The sequence below is a fragment of the Trachemys scripta genome, chromosome 2, assembly GCF_013100865.1.
Source record: "Trachemys scripta elegans isolate TJP31775 chromosome 2, CAS_Tse_1.0, whole genome shotgun sequence".
In the NCBI taxonomy this organism is placed as follows: domain Eukaryota; kingdom Metazoa; phylum Chordata; order Testudines; family Emydidae; genus Trachemys; species Trachemys scripta.
The window spans coordinates 45879652-45896997 of record NC_048299.1 but is presented as its reverse complement, the minus strand read 5'-3'; the positions used below and the strand labels follow the sequence as shown (position 1 = coordinate 45896997).

Below are 17346 nucleotides of genomic sequence, written 5' to 3'. Positions count from 1 at the left end.
AACTTTTGAAGTGATAATCAAGCTAGCCGAGTACCGACAGTGTGATAAGAAGTGTGAGAGTACTTACAAGGGGAGATAGAGTCAACGTTTGTAATGGCTCAGCCATGCAAACTAGACACAATCAACTCCGGTTTGAATAAGGACTGGGTAAGTGCCCTTCCCTGCTGGGGTAGCAGCGGCAGCCTGGGGCTCCGGCAGCAGTTTAAAGGGCCCAGGGCTCGGCCGCCGCTATCGCCCCGGGCCCTTTAAACCGCTGCCAGAGCCCCCAGCTGCCGCTGCTACCCCTGGGCTCTGGGGGCTATTTAAAGGGTCCAGGACTCCCCTGCTTCTACTGCCCCGGCCCTTTAAATAGCCCCCAGAGCCCTGGGGTAGTGGCGGTGGGGCTCCGGCAGCTATTTAAAGGGCCCAGGGTGGAAGAAGCAGGGGAGTCCTGGGCTCTTTAAATAACCCCTGGAGCCCCGCTGCCACTACCCCAGGGCTCCAGCAGTGGGGCTCTGGCGGCAATTTAAAGGGCCTGGGGCTCCAGCTGGTGCTGGGAGCCCCAGGCCCTTTAAATTGCCACCTGGGGAAGCTGGGCCGTCCTAGTACGGTGCACCGGCTCTTACTTTCACCTCTGCACCTCACTTATTTGCCTCAATATGAATTTGGATGCCTGCCTATCTTTAGGCATTGCATTAACTTCTCTATGACTTAGTTTCCTTATTTATAAAATGAGGAAACACGTTTCTTTCCTACTTCAGAAAGGTGCAATGCCTTTTAACTAATGAATTACTGTAGTGCTTAGTTATATGATGTCTTAAATTGGAGGCTTCTGATGTAAGACCTCATATACATAAGCATTATTTTATTAAATGTTTATCATAACAGAAAATTGTATCTCTTTGGGACATGTGACCTGCTTTGTGGATTATCTATGGCTGTCTAATACAATAAGATCCAACTACTTAATTTTAGAAGAAATGATTCCATACAAGAAGCATAGTATAGTTGCTGCTCATTTATCCAAGGTGTGCCTGTTCTCTTCATCTGTTACAGCGTCTGTACTCTGAGAAAAGAAATCGGCATTAGCATGAGCCTGGCCCGCCCAAAGAAGCACCTGGAATTGGTATGGCTGGAGGGCCAGGTAACAACGCATGATCCTTACGCTCATGTCCTTCATGTGTGTAGCCATCTGAGGGATGCCTGGTCAGTAATGAGAGAAAAGGGGCTCCCTAGCAGGTAGTAGTACAAGGTGTCTATGGTCCATTTCACAGCCATGGCTTTTTTTTTTCTATTATGGATTAGGCTCTTGCATGCAGGAATAACTATCAACTTAAGTACTGTATGAGGTGTTCCTCTCCCTTAAAGGTCTGGGAGAGCTCTGCCCCACCTCCCATGTCTGATGCATCTGTCTGAAGTACAAATGCCTTTGAGAATTCTAGGTTGAAGAGCACCGGGTTATGGCACTTTCAGCATTTTAAAGACCGCATGATACTCATCCGACCACTGAACTTTTCGAGGTTTCTCATCTCTTGTAAAGTTTGTAAGGGGGGCTGCAAGGATGATGAAGTTAGGCACGAAGCATCTGTAGTATCCAGCCAGCTCCCAAAATTGTCTCACTTTTTGTGGTGGCCAGGGGTAGTTGGTCAGGGCTTATAGTTTGTTCACAAGTGGGCGTATACGCCCATCTCCCACCGTATATCCTAGGTACATGGTTTCAATATTTCCAGATCTAAACTTGGCTGGGTTGGCAGTCAGGCCGGCTTCAGCAATTGACTGTAGCATCATGGTGATGTGGCTGCCCCAGTCTGGGCTATATATGACTATATCATACAAATAAGCCGTGGCATAGTGTCCATGTGGAAGGCACACCCAATCCATTGAAAGGTTGCCATTCCCCACATGCAGCACAGATGACATTGTTAGAAAATGGTACAGTCTAAAGGGTGTGGAAAATGTGGTCTTTTCCTTGGTTTCTGGACTTGAGGGGATCTGCCAATACCCTTTTGTAAGGTCAATTGTAGACGAGTACTGGCTGTCCCAAGCCATTACAGTAGCTTGTCCACCTGTGGTGTGGAGTATGCATCAAACTTGGAGAGCTCATTGACCTCGAGGAAGTCATTGCAAAACCTCATTGTGCCATTGTGCTTTGGGATGAGGCTTTGCCATTCACCGTGGGACTCTACCACCACATCCAGGTCCATCATGGCTTATCGGTCCTGACAGTGTTCAACATCTTCTTGGGTAGGGACCAAGGGCTCTCTTTCACCATCTGCCCAGGGTTGGTCTCAATGTGGGGTATGTTAGGTATGTATGCCCAGGAAGGATGGGAGAATATTTGAGGGAACATTTGTATCAGCTCCTCCATTCGGGCCTTTTGTTCAACCCCAAACATCTCCTTCAACTTGGCAGTGTTATCCATCTGTGCCGTCGAAATCTCGGGTCCTAGTTCAGAGTTGGTGGCAAGAGGAGTGATCAGGAAGGCTTCCCTGTCACACCAGGCCTTTAGTTGTCATGGTAGATTTGGGTGCCCTTTCTCTTCTCGGGATGTCATACCTCATAATTGATGGGGCTACACTTCACAGCACCTTTGAAAGGCCTCTGCCATTGGGCCAATAACTTGGATGCCATGCTTGGTAACAATAGCAGAATTTGATCCCCTAACTCGGTGTTTCTCAAACTGAGGTCTGCAGACCCCTGGGGATCTCCAAGAGTAGTCCAGGGGGTCTGCAGGCCTCACTGATCAACTCATCACCCATCCCTCCCAGTGCCTCCTTCATGCTGGGGAACAGCTATTCCCCGGCATGAAGAAGGCACTGGGAGGGAAGGGGAGGAGCGGGGACCCTGGGTCCGCGCAGTTCCCAGAAGCTGCCAGCACATCCCTCTGCCCCCCCACCCACACCCATACTCCCTCCCAGAGCCCACACCCCCTCCTGCACCCCAATCCCCTGCCCCAGCCCGGTGAAAGTGAGTGAGGGTGGGGGAGAGCGGCGACGGAGGGAGGGGGGATGGAGAGAATGGGGATGTGGCCTCAAGGAAGTGGCCAGGGCAGGGGCTGGGGCTATACCTCATAGAGTCTGTTTTGTAAATATGTTCCCTAATGCTATTTCCATGTGTAATGCACACAATCTCAAAATACATTTTTAGTTTAGAGGTTACCATTGGTGCATCACAGGATGGGCTAAATGCAGTTTTATGTGTTCTAGCATACAAGCAGCAGAGGGTGCAATGTGATAGGTTACTTGGAATAGGCGAGAAGCCAGAAGGCAGCTGAGTGGGTAGCAGCTGTCTTTTGTAGTTTCTTTCCTACTCTGCAAGTTATGTGAGCTATTTCAAACAGAAGTAAAGGGGAAAAGGGCCTTCTTTTCTCTTCTTCTGTCATCTGAATGAAATGTTTGGGTTCGCCGAGCCTGGAATGAAGAAGGGCTTTACATTCTCTTGTGGGGAGGAGGGGAGGAAGTTGAGGTCTCCAACTAATCAACATAAAAGTACTGGGTTATATAAGCCAGAAAAGCCAGATGAAGAAAACTAAACACATCTTCCTTTTCCAGCTTTCTCCTACGGAACATTGAGCTCCATGGGAGGAGAAGAGGGGTATCCAGTCACTCTAACCATTAGCTCTCTCAGCCTCTGGTGGTATCTTCAGTTCCTTATCTTAAACAGGGCTAAGCACTGTCTTCTTGCTCCTGGATGCCTCCATTGTCCTGCCTCTCCCCTACCCTGGATTGCACCTAAGATTTCCTCCCATGATCTCTAATCATCTCTCACCAACCTCATGGCACCAACTCATGCAAACCTTCCCCAATCTGCCCAGGGCCTGAGACTTTCCTTTACCCTTCCTGTTTCCAGCCTACACCTAGTCACAACACTTCCTCAACCCAGGAATAACCCAGACTCCCTACCAACCCTCTTTAGCCTACCCTCATCCTGATTCTTGCCTCAACCCTGTCCAACTCCCCTATATGATTACTCCCCCACTCATGGCCCCAATCCGGAGTCTAAAATATATAGGGGTCACCATTTCCCTCTTCCTTTAGTTTTCTAATTTTTTTTTGTCTGAGGTTATCTGCGGCAGAATCCCCTGCCAACGTCACATTTCACTTCTGCAAAAGTCCGTGACAAGGAGAAGTGCAAAGGTGCTAAAGGGTTGCATTATGGGTGCATTCAAGGTTTTACTTTACAAGACTACAGGAAGATGGATGTGGGTGAGGCGCTCTCACCCACACTACAGGCACTGTCTGAGTAGCTAAGAAATAACTAGATTAGGTTTTAGAAACTCCACTTTAGGGAGCCTGCAAGGACCCCTGGTAGGGGTAGGCACTAATGCGATCCAGCTCCTTAATGTCTGGGGAGTAGCAAGAAACTAATCCCGTCCTGAACCAGCTCAACAATTATATACCTAGAATATAATTTCACAGATATGAATTGGGTGCCCAACTCCCTTAGGTCACTTTGAAAATCCAAGCCTTAAGCACTTATATTTTAAGCACATAAATGATGGCTGAGCTAGTGGCTGTCTCTTCCCCAAAACACTAATGAGATGAATAGGGCCAGTGCCCAATTCTAGCAGACACCTTTGCAGCCATCCTAAAGTCTGCAGATATGCTAGAGGTACTTAGATGCACCTAGGGGCACTCGAACATGGGGAAATTTTTATACCCTATTGAGATCCTTTCACGTCTAGCTTTGTAGAAACTAATTGGCCTCTAGCTGATCCAGGTGAGCACCAAAACATTTGCAGTTTTAAACCCTGTATTTCATACAGCAGCGGGGGGGAAGGGGGGAAGGGTGCAGAGGGGGGAAGGGGGATATTTTTAAAAATAGGAAAATATGATTGTAGAACTCAAATAAGAAAATGGTTGGTGGGTTGTGGGGCGGGATTAGTACCTGAAACGACTTCTCACTTATTTTTAAAACTGATTAGCGTTTAAGCTGGCAATGACCCTTTAGTCAGTTTATTCAGATCCTTAGACTCAAAGGGCCATAATTTCAGAGGCCTGAACTTGGACTCCATTTGTTGACATGTAAAAGGTCCATGTGGACAAATAAAGAACACATTTTGAAACTTGGGCCTTTAGTCTTATTCAGCTTTCCAGAAACAAGGCTGGAAAGGGATTCCTTTTTTTGGTATCAGACTGTGGGGTTACACCCCTCCACCCTTCTCCCTCCTCACCCCACTCTAGTTTGATCTCTCTCTTTGGATTCTACATTGTTCAGAGAAGTCTCACCTCTCCAATAGTACTTCCACTCTGGTTACAGAGAGCTTTGTTCTGTAAACTTTCTGCAAATCTACCTTCACACAGTATCTGTTAGCAAAGCCCATCTCTTGCTTTGTCTCCTCTGGTTGTCCTTATGTGTTCTATGCTGCTGTCCATCTCTGAAACTCCGTCCTAATCTCAGACACCCAGAAATGCTAATCCAATCAGAATTTCAGTCCAGCTATGTCAGGAAAGTATCGCCATCCACCAAAGACAGTAAATTCCTTGGGGTAGGGACTAGGATGACCAGCTGTCCTGATTTTATAGGGACGGGCCCAATTTTTGAGTCTTTTTCTTATATAGGCTCCTATTACCCTCCACCCCCGTCCTGATCTTTCACATTTGCTGTCTGGTCACCCTAGTAGGGACTGTAGCATCTCCTGTGTCTTCTATGGTGCTGAGGGTACTGTTAGTGCTTACCAAAACATCCTCCTCCTAATAATCTAGAGAACATTTTTTTAAATAGTTCCCTGGTTTGACTTCTGCATATGTATTCAAGAAAGTCAAAGCTTCTACCAATAACAGATTCAACAGCTTGTCACCAGCCAGGAAACAATGGCCCTTTGAAACCAGGGAAACTGGGTCCTCTGTATTTTTCCTTCATCAGTGCTAAGCAAGAATCCTATCTTGCTGCTATTGTTGGATACAGAGAGTGGGCGAGATGCAGATCCTTGTGCTCCCCCCCTACTTTGTGCACCCACTCTACCCCAGGTGGCATTTGGCCATGAATCGCTTTAATATTTTAACAAAAAGCAACAATCGATTATTGCTTGTTAACAGTAGCGTCACACCAGGATGCCTAGTGCTGTCGAATTGTCTGTAGACTTTACAAAACAGAGATGTTGAACTGAAGAGTTGAATAGACAAACATATCAATAAGCTATTTCCCTATGATCATGGAATACAGCAAATAAATATCTCATTGCAACAAACAGGCAAAGACAGACAAATGAAACTATGCAAATGTATTGCATGCTTAGTTCAGAAAGAGAAAGACAACTTCTTCACTGCTTAGACTAAATGCCAGAAAGAGCAGAAAAGACTGTGTGTGTGTGTGTGTGTGTGCGCATGTGCATGCATGCGCGCAGAGATAAAATAAGATAAATTAAAATGCCATTTCATTTCACAGTTGAGTGGGGTATGCATGATCAAACAATTACGTATTTTGCTATCTGGAGGAAAGAAAATATGATTTTTTTCTAGATCTAACGTTGGATCTGATTGCATGTTCCCATTCTTGTATAACTAATTTAATCCAAGAATTAGCAAAGAAGGACAGACCCTGGGTTATATCACATTTATAGTTTATAGAAAAAGGTGAGCATTAATTGACGCTTAATGCATTACATTGTGTTATTGCTACACTATTAACTGTATTCAAGCAGGCTTTCAATGAATGTTTTAGTGTATTTAGCAAACAGATAATTCAGAACAACCAAATATGGGCCTTGATGTAGCCAGATATTTTAGCAGAAGTGCTGTATCTTGCTATTTTTTTTTTAATTTTTATTTTTTTGCTTTAAGAAGCCAGGTAATTAACAATGCATATACTGGGTACAAATATCTATTGATGCACTTAAGCAAGGAACTTTACTCATTCAATATTTTCTTTTGGAACACTGGACATGCTTTATTTCAATTTTTTCACAACTTATTTAAACATCTCACATATACAAAATAGGTACAATTTTTTTTGAGAAATGATGCTTTCTTTTTACCCATCGTAGAGGATGAATATGAGATTTAAAAGCATGAGCACCTGAATTTGGAGGAGAGGATGAAGATGGGGCAGGGGGAGAGAAATGATCCACATGCTTAATCTGGGGGGTGAGATGGGACATTCTGACTAAAATTTTGAGACAGATTTCAAAGAAACAATACAACTTAATACAGAAAAGTGGTATTTCAAATGCTGCTAGCACCATCAAAGTTCAAGTATTGGAAAGATCCTCTATCATACTGAAATTAGCACCTTTGTATTACGAATGGGACTAAAAGCACCTCAGATCCTATGGAGAAGTACCTACTGTGGACGTGGATCACACTTGGCTTGAAGTGTATGAGGTAGTTTAAACCTTTGGAAGTTGTGGTTTTAAACTTCCTCTGTGGAAGATATTCAAAGGCCACAAGTGGTGCAAACTTTCATGATTTTTTATTTTGTTTTTTTACAAAGGCTGACATTTCCCAAAACAAGGTGTTAAAATCTTGAAAGACTTCTGAGTCCTTTTGGGGCTGTATTAAATTGCATTGCACAACGCTCCAATCAATCCTTCTCCTTCTCTTTTGCCCAGAGTTTAAGCAAGTAGATGAACAGAAGAAATGGAAGGAATCAGCTTTCAGTATAAAAAAAGAAATGGCAAAGAGAGATTTTTTTTTTTTGGTTTTAAGTTAGTTTGAGTTCATTCATTTGAAACAGACTGGGCCAATGTCCAAACCGAATTCTTGGTCAGCGCCACCAATGTCCAAAGGTGCAATGTCAAGGATGGGCAAGCGAGATGGCTTATTCGTTCTGTATTCAATGATTGTTTTGCCCCATTCATTGGTCTTTCTCTGTAAGATAATAATAGTGATAGTTAGAAGAGTTATTGTGCTGTTTATGGTACCAACATTTCTTCCAGTGAATTTAATCTCTTCTGAAATCCGTTACAACTAATTTTGCTAGCACAGGTCATCAGTTAGATGCTGAACTACTGATCTTTCATATAAAGAAACATATTTATTTGAATCTTTTAACTTAATGTATCAGCTATCTGATCACCCAGAGTAGCAGATTCTGTGTTCTGTCTTTAATATAGTAATATATGCACTAGAGATCAAATCCTCAGAGAGAGGACACTGCCACAGTCATTGGTCATTGAGCACCAAGAACTGAATGCAGGGCTGAAGAACAGGATTCTCAGCTTCTGCCTGAAGCAGATAGTATGGAGATGCTTTCCAGTGGTAAATGGAGGAGTAGCAGGTGTAGGATTTTGGACTACTGGATATGCTGCATGTGTGGACTTTTACCACTTCTCCCGTTTGCACATCATTCCCTCTGTGCTCTTGGTTAGAATGCTGCATGCAGCTTTCTCTTTGGTATGTAGAGGAGTGAAATGCCTATAATGTGCTCTCCACCTTCCGGCTCCCCTGTATGGTGAAAGTGGGATATTTTGGTGTTTTGGCCTGTGCACACCTATTGAGAGGGCGATAGGATTCAACACTAGAGACTAACTATCTTTGACACAATATGAACTTTAATGACTAATGTCCTGCAGAAGAGATTGGTAATCTAGCTCTATATCAATATCCAACTCTACCACTACAGTAAACAGGAAACCATGCTTCCAGTAGTACTTACAGAGCAGCCATCCTCAAGAACACTGAAAGTGAACCTGCTGTTGCCTTCAGCTCGTAGTTCAACATCATTGGATCCCTGAAGTATAACAGCCTTCTTAAGGTTGCCAGTTTCCTCATCCATGTATGCAATGCTGTTCTTGCAGTGGTAGGTGATGTTCTGGGAGGCATGGTTGGCCAGCAGACGCATGAAGGCAAGTTGGGTGGCCATGTCCTTGGAGGTCACGCCTTCCTCGTTGTATTCAAACTAAAAACAGGAGGGAAGAACTCTAAATCAAATAGTTGTTGAACTGTAATGGGATATAATATGCTCACAGGATGTGTGTGCGTGTGTCTGAAGTGAACAGGGATGCTACAGGAATGTGAAAATCATGGAATTCAGGGGGTTGTGATCTTGAGCACTTTGTGATTTCACCACAAGACCAAAACTACTCAGTTAAAAAAATAACCTAATTAGATCTATATAACTGAACAAATGGAATTATTTACAGTTGGGGGTTGTGTGTCTGTTTGTTTCCATTATATTACTGGAAATTACAAATGTAAACATCCACACGTTGGTGGGCATCTCTCTTCTTTTAATTATGGCAGTGCGAAGAGTTATGATGGCGTAACTTTAGGAGGAATCTACTGATGTGTTTCTATTGTAAAGGTCTTCCCAAGCATGTCCAATATAAGTCAGAGCAACATGTTAAAGATAAATTGACTGCAAATTATAAAGTTTGCAAAAATGTAAGAAAAGTCCTGCATAGATTTTTGATACATATTCCTATTCAGCGCCTGTATCCCCATACTGACTTGGAACATGCCTGATTTACCAATCCCAGGCTTCCTTTGAGCAGTGACTAGTAAACATGTTAAGTTGTGATAAACTGTGTTGTGATTCTATAATGTTCTCAAAGGGAAACTAGGATGATTCCAACAAACCCATTTTGCAATTGTGACCAAAACCAAACTTTGAATTCTGCTCTCCAAAGATGAAAGGCTAGTGCACTCCCTCCTGTCCCTCCACTAGGAGAGAGTTTTCATTAGTCTGTGCTTTTGCAAAGGGTTACTGTGCAGGCAACTCTTTAGACAGCTCTGTAGGAAACAAATTCACTCGAGTTTGCACGGTTTGGCCACTCACCTGTGTACCACCATTGATAGTTTCGCCAAACCACACATGCTTCTTGTCCCTGGGGCTCTTGTTGACATACCAGTTCTTAGTGGGGATGGTTTCTGGATTAGCATTGATGCAAGTCTCACCAGTGGAGAAGTCACAGTACACTCTGATGGCATCCATGATGCACCCCTGATTGGGATCAATCCAGTAGAAACCTGTCATAAAAAAACAAAAACAAAAACAAACTGGTCACTAATAATGCATTCAGCCTCATGCAGGCACTCAGCTATTATGGTAATGGACATGGCATAAATACCCAGAGGGATAACATAGATACTACAGTGGCAACCTGCAAACCGCTAGAAATCTGTATTTGAATATTGCTAATGTGTGCCACTGCATTACTTTTGAATGCTGAGCATACATCATTATCATATTGATTTTGTGGTGAGGATTACACCACAGTGAAAATGAAGGGAAACTCTTGAGGGTGAGCTTGTGTAATTGTGCTGACAGTAGAGGTAGGAGTTATTGTTTCATTGGTGATTTATTAGTTTAATAATATCTACTGCCTGTCCAGAATGTTAAGAGTTAAATTTACCCTCTGGCCAATGGCCAGCACAAGTACTATACACCACTTCAATACCACTAATTGGGCTTAAGAAGACTTAAAGTGTATATGCCTTGTGCTGGCTCTCAGCACAGGGGTAAATTTCACCCTTAAAGAATAAAACTGCTGACATCAGGCCATAGTCAATCAGGAAACCACACTGAAAGAATGCTACTAAGCTGAATACAACTAGCGAACCGGAAGAGGCATCCATCTAGCATTAACCTACCACTGGTCCATTCTGGGTGGCTGAGTCTTAAGTCACGACAGGTGCGGGCTGGGTTCTTCCTGGAACCTTCTGGGGTCAGGAGGGTCTCAATTTGGTTGTTCAATGATTTCAGAGTGGCATCAACTTCATAGTCCTTAGGTCTGAGAGATGGCTGATCAGCTCGGTAGTATTCAGATTCATAGCCAATCTCATATCCATATCCACCACCATTGGGGCCAGGTGGGCCAGGGTGACCAGGTGGACCGGGTGGACCCTAAAGAGGTTCAATGTCAGAAGACAAAGACTATCTCATTATATAGGTCTGGCCACTGCATTGATATGCACACTACACCCAATTACTTACTTGCATGAATAGCCCTACTCTAAGGCACAGGATCTCAGCTCTAGTCTCAAATAGCTGGTAGGGAGCTGCTTTGTGCTGGGTAAAAGGGTAACAGATGCAAGATTTAGGGCCATTGCATCTTCTTTGTGTATGTACTCACTGGCTACAAGCAGTAAGCACTCATCTACTTGAATAAGGACTCTGCAATTAGGTCTAAGGTTGGTATTCTTGTATAAAGAGAGAGAACTTAAATGAACAGCTGGTTCAGTCTTCTCATCTTAGGCCCATATTTAATTTACATGAGTATTTACTTTAAATGTTTGAATGGCACACCAGAAATGTTAGGGCCAGGATCAGTCATATAGTCAGACTATGGAATAGGAATAATAATAATAATCATGATATCACTTTTAATGTATACAGTGCTCTTAATCTGAGGGTTTCAAAGTGCTTTCCAAATTAAGACCAATATAGTTATCCCTATATTACAGCTGGGGAAACCGAGGCACAAAAAGATTAAGTGACTTGCCCAAAGTCACAAAACATGTCAATGGCAGAACCAAGACTAGGACTCAGCTCTCTGGAATCCTAGTTCTGTGCTTTCATCCGTAGGCCCCCATAAGTAGCTGTACTGTAGCTGTCTTTAATGCTATCCTGCAACAAATCTTAATTTTGTAGGGAAACATGTTAGAATGTGAAATAAAAAGTCTGCTCCTGTTTGAGAAAAAAGTAACGTAGAAATCGCTTCCATTTCCTCTTCTTAACTTCCACTGCCCCCTCCCCCCAACCACTGGGGCTATTAAGTGATGGTTTCAGCTTGTGCCCTTAATTTATCACCAAAAAAAAAAAAAAAAAAATCAAACTTACACTAGGACCTTGGCTACCCTGAGAACCACGCACACCAGCAGGTCCAATAGGACCAGGATGTCCATTGCGACCATCTTTACCATGAGGACCAGTAGGACCAGCAGGACCCTACAACAGAACAACAACTTCTTAATGAACGTAAACAATACAAGAGAAATAGGACTATATTTTTCACAAGTCAGAGGCATTGGAAAGGGTTTCTTGCCCTTTCCACATTCCAAATGAATAGAGAGTATTCACTTAAATTCCCATACCCTTGGACCAGCAGGGCCAGTGGAACCAGGAGCACCTTGATCTCCGTGGTGGCCCTATTGGAAAAAAGAAAAATCACACCAGAATTAAAAACATTGATACACAGTTATATTAATATGATACTGGTCAGCCATGCCCCAAGGCTTGGAGCTCTGAGAATGGGAAGCTGGTGTTGACCCTGCCTCCTTGGTGAAGTACAGTCAGAGTTAAAGTAGCTGTTCTTGGGGGCATGGGGAGGGAAAGGCACCATACAATCAACTGGAACCTAAGGAAGATGTTTTAAGACAATAACATTCCTCTATATAAATAAAAGAGGTTTTTATTTAAAGGTCAAAATTTTTAAAAAGAATGTCACATTTTTAAAGAGAATACAATCTATACGAGGATCTTGCATTTTTCTGTGATAAGGTATTACAACATTATAACAGAAATGGGAAAATATTGTATTATAATAAATGAATATGGTTTTAAATATCATGACCACATTTCAAAACCAATCTCTAAAATTGTGTCTCGATGTTTCAAGTGGGCCGTATGACATTCATACGAATAGTTTTAGAAGCCTTTTAAAAAATTGATACTTTATGTGGATGGCAACAAACACTAAACTATCTAGGCATATTTCACAGCCTTTGAAAGATTTGCGGGGTGGTGTCAGCCTACAGAGTTGCACATATGAATCTTTATACATTGTGGTAATGTTATTTATTTCCGTTGTGCTCCCCATTCTAAATTATTACAAATGTTTACTCACAGCAAGACCGGGCAGACCCTGCAATCCATTGTGTCCCTTAAAACCAGGCATGCCTCTAGGTCCTTTATCACCTGGTACACCTTTCTCACCACGTGGGCCTTGTGGGCCCTGGAGAAGAAAAACACATCAAAAGAAAAAAAGAAACATAAAATGAAATGTTTTGAAAGCTTTTCTAGACATAGTTAGCCAACATGAAAATGAATCATGAGTAGTCTACAGTATGTCATATTCTCGTTGTGAAACTTGCACACAGATTCTGTTAACACATGGCATCTGCTCAAGGGAGTGTGGATCAGTCCCAGGGGAGGGAGATACAGATCTAGATTTGAACAATTCTAGGTATATAAATATTTTCAAATCCTAATACTCCTCTCAGGACTCTATCGCCAAAGATTGGTCCTTAATGAGCAATGAAACATACATTTTCATTTCTTACTTAAACATTTTTGCTGAGAGATTAAAAAAAAATTACATACAGCAAGACCTCTTGCACCAGCAGGACCAACAGGACCAGTAACACCAACGGGACCCTGAAACACGCACATAAAATACATGTAAGCTATAACATCATATTAATGGAAAAGCTCAGTGCCCTGTGTATCTACAAGGACATGTGAGCAGTAAGTGTTCCATGGTTAAGATCTGTTTTATGGACTAGCAATTGTTTTAAGTAATATGAGAAATTAAGGTCTTATCTTACAGTTTCACCACGATTTCCAGGCTTTCCAGAAGGACCAACTGAACCATGAGGACCAGGAGCACCAGCAGCACCAGCAGGACCATTGCTGCCAGGATAACCACGCTCACCCTAAAGACAAGGGAAGGTGAGAGGAAGCAGACAGTGTATCAATACTGGCTTCTTATAAGGATCGACACATATCTTTCACAAGTATGAAAAAAAGGAGAAAGCTTACCTTGAAACCAGGAGCGCCATCACGGCCTGGAGGACCATCATTACCGGGATTGCCCTGTTAAAACAGCATAAGAAACCAGTCACCCTAATATCAACAGAGAGCTGTGCATCCCATTGCAGTTCCTTGTGAATATGAAACTTATCAGACATTTAAAAAAAAAAAAAAAAAGACAGCACAAATCTTGACAAACAAAAACAACCAATCAACCAACCAAAGCCAAACTTCACATATTATATTTGCTACCTACTTTCTGGATGGATACTGACAGGTTGTACAATTTTATGTGCTGTATAAAGGCCATCCTCAAACATTTCAAATCTGTTCAAGTCGTATAAAAGACAGGAGGGAATTCAAATATTTTAGAAGGCAGGGGCCAGATTCAGTAGAAGAAGAAAATTGTTTTTCACCTCCATCCTTTAAAATGATCTTTATATCAATACAGCAGTAGCCTTCACTTAACAGGCATCCTAGCAAAGGGCACTCTGCTTACTTGAAAAAAGTGCCAGTGGTGAGGGCTGGCAAGGGAGTGGTGAAATCAATGTAATGCATTACACAGACTTCAAACAGTAGATTCATGGCCCAATTACTCTATTTGTGGTACTTCATTAGTGCCAACTCATGTTAGAAAGCATACATTTCTTCCTCTGTGACCATTTGGTTGATTTCAGCTGCTTCCCTGATGTTATGGACGTTTAACTAGTGTTCTCTTGATGTGAACATCACAGAGCATGGAATTGTTTTAAGAAATTCATGAAATAAAGTGAATGTTCTCTGATCATACTGTGATCCTGTGAGCATGTAATAATCTGAGGCATCGCTTAAACTTATCAATTAAGTTTAACCAATGTGTACCAATCGAGGGGATTATTCTACAGTTATAGGGGGAAGAATAACTTATTTATACTTTATTTTTACTCCCCAGAGGATTAGATTATGCATGGCTGCTGTATGGCTGGGCAAGATGCCTTCCTCACAGCATGGTTGGGCAAAGGGTTTCCTCTCTCAAGTATTCATTTCCCCCCCAGGGAAGGGGAAGAGGGCAGAGAGGAGGTGGAACAATAGCCCTCCCTTCCAGCTTGCAGAGCAAGGCCAGTACATCAGGGGGAGCAGATGGCTCCCCCCGCACTCTCTCTAGTGCACAAGAAGCAGCTTCAGCACTGATTGTGCCTCTCTGGTGCTCCTCCTGGACAGATGGTTTCATGTTATCCACTGCATAGAAGTGTGGCTTAAAAGCCATAATCTGCTCCTTAATGTTTTTAGACTGCATATGTCTTTTCAGATTTTGAAACCCTTACCTTTTCTGGGCTCTTTCCTGTCAATTCAAGCACACAGGGAGATATTATGCAGTTAACTCCCATTGTTTCTCTGGTAGTGCTTAAAATATGCTAGGTGTTGTGCGATCATTAACAGCTTACATTCTGAAGGCTCGAGGTATGTGCTTAATTTCTGTCCCTTAACATTGGCTTTGAATTCAAAGGGTAAGACTTTGTTTTTAGGATTATGTGTATTGCATTCCTCATTCAATGTTATTTTTACATTTCACTAACTCACTACAAGAGATACAAACGCTGCAGAGGTGAATTATGTCTAAATGATGTTTGGCTTTGAGTACTTTAAAAATTATGGGATAACCAGCCTCCCAGATAAATTCTTCCTTCTAGCCCAGTCCTCTACCCACAGGATAGATTATCTTTCTCAGCTCCTCTAATGGACTCTTATCTTCCTCCCACTCCTGAGTCCTTGATTTGACTTATATTGCCATAGTGCCCAGAAGCCCCAATCACGTTCGAGGCCCTATTCTGACACCATTCCTGTCCGGAAGAGCTTGCAGCATAGGAAGTGAGGGAAGCTGACTGCCTTCCCACTGTGACTTGGACGCACTGCTCCATCTAGGACCCCACTGATGTGGGGCCTGGATTCCCAAGGATCCTGCTTTAATATTCCCCTAAAACTCTGTAGGATGTAATTTTGCTAGCAGAACTTTCTCCAGCAATGTCCTGTTTTTTCACATATGTTTCCCATTATTCTCAACTACCTCCCTTCCCCAAAACGATATAAAATGTAGCTTACATCACGGCCAGCTTCACCAGGGGAACCGTTTATACCAGGAGCACCCGAGGGTCCAGAGGGACCACGTGAACCGGGAGGACCGGCAATACCAGCAGGTCCTGTCTCACCCTAGCAAGGGAAAAAGAGTAGGACATCTTATTGCATTTCACATACTGGCTTTATCGAGAGACACTTTTCTGAATATTTATTTCTGCCCATGAACTGCACCCATAGAAGAAATCTCTTTAAGGAGTTCCAGAAGTAAAACAGAATTTGGAGAAACTAACATATGCATCTGATTACAAAAAAGCCATCTTCTTTACTTCGTGCTTTGTGCCTTCTCCCTTCCCCAGCCAATGTGGGAAACAAAAGCTTTATAGTGAAAGATTAATATTACACATCCTGGAACAGTTTTCAAAAGGGGAAGTGCTGAGGGTTAGCTATAAATGCATGCCTAATCGATGTCCTCATTCCAGACGCAAATAAGGTGGTTACAGTTGAAAATGGCTGTTGAAATGCCCAACAGGACACGCACAATATCCGTGTGTGTGTGTGAGTGTGTGTGTGAGTGTGTGTGTGATTGTGGTAATTTGACATGCGAGTTAGACACAAAGTTGCGACTGGATTTTTGCATGCGGTCCTAGACTGCTGCCATTTGGAAAATCTTGGCATATGCTTGAAAACCTGTCTCTCCCCCAAACAGAAGCTGGTCCAATAAAAGGTATTACCTCACCCACCTTGTCTCTCTAAGATCTCGATGAAGGCAAATTTTTGACATAAGCATCTGTGTGTCATCTAAAGAACATTTTAATTCATAAGGGTATAACTGACTTGATTTAGCCCATGGGATACAAAGTAAAAGAGAACCTCATTAATGGACATTAATGACAGAGAGATCCATTACCAATTACTGTGCATTGCAATTAGTGGGAAAGTAAACACACAAAATTAAAAAGAACAGGGGATAAGGCATACCAAAATGTAAGAAGGGATTTTTTTTGGGGTGCAAAGTAAGGGATGGGATGTACAGATTAGCATTTTAGTCAGAATTAGTGAGGTTCTACTATACTTTAAATCCCAAATCTCAGAAGAAGTCTTACTGTGTCTTTGAAGCAAGCATTAAATATAGTGAGCCACTCTTTGATCTCACATCAATTTTAAATTGTTCTGACTCCACTGATCAGAATCTGGTTCTATATATCCTAGACTAAAGGATATAGTCTTTAAATGTTAAAGAAAATGTCAATTTTATCTCTGAAGTTGGCTGATAAAAGTAATATAACGGATGTCATGGACTCACATTTCCTCCAGAAATGCCAGGAAGACCACGTTCTCCCCGAGAGCCAGGCAGACCAAGGATACCAGGAGCACCAAGAAAACCCTGAGGTCCTGAGGTACCAGGAGGACCCTGAGGAAGGAGGAAGAGAACACTGAATGTTATGGTCCTCGTGAATAGAAAAAGGAGCTTTGCAGTGGCATTGCAAATCTGAATGGATTTTTTTACCAACACTAAATTTTTGCAATTTGATTTGATCCCATAATTGCACCAAGTGCTTTCAGAGGAATCTCACTACATAGTTTTCAGCAATAATTCCTGTACAAGAGATGTTAGACATTCTGTATTTTGCATTACATTTCAAAGTTAAAGTCTCTAATAAATATAGTTGCTCAAAACTC

The 17346-nt window shown here is 42.5% G+C and overlaps 1 protein-coding gene across 1 annotated transcript in view; it reads right to left on the bottom strand.

The window, feature by feature from the left end:
• Positions 1–7370: 7370 nt before the first annotated feature.
• The window catches only part of COL1A2 (collagen type I alpha 2 chain), a 48881-nt gene continuing 38905 nt past the window's right edge, over positions 7371–17346 (bottom strand). The window contains exons 41-52 of the mRNA XM_034760459.1: positions 16970–17077; positions 15691–15798; positions 13621–13674; positions 13407–13514; positions 13183–13236; positions 12707–12814; positions 11955–12008; positions 11701–11808; positions 10512–10764; positions 9697–9887; positions 8575–8817; positions 7371–7787 (exon numbers count right to left, since the gene is read on the bottom strand). Coding sequence (XP_034616350.1) covers positions 7641–7787; positions 8575–8817; positions 9697–9887; positions 10512–10764; positions 11701–11808; positions 11955–12008; positions 12707–12814; positions 13183–13236; positions 13407–13514; positions 13621–13674; positions 15691–15798; positions 16970–17077 — 1536 coding nt within the window. The 3' untranslated portion in view covers positions 7371–7640. The remainder of the gene's footprint in view (positions 7788–8574; positions 8818–9696; positions 9888–10511; positions 10765–11700; positions 11809–11954; positions 12009–12706; positions 12815–13182; positions 13237–13406; positions 13515–13620; positions 13675–15690; positions 15799–16969; positions 17078–17346) is intronic.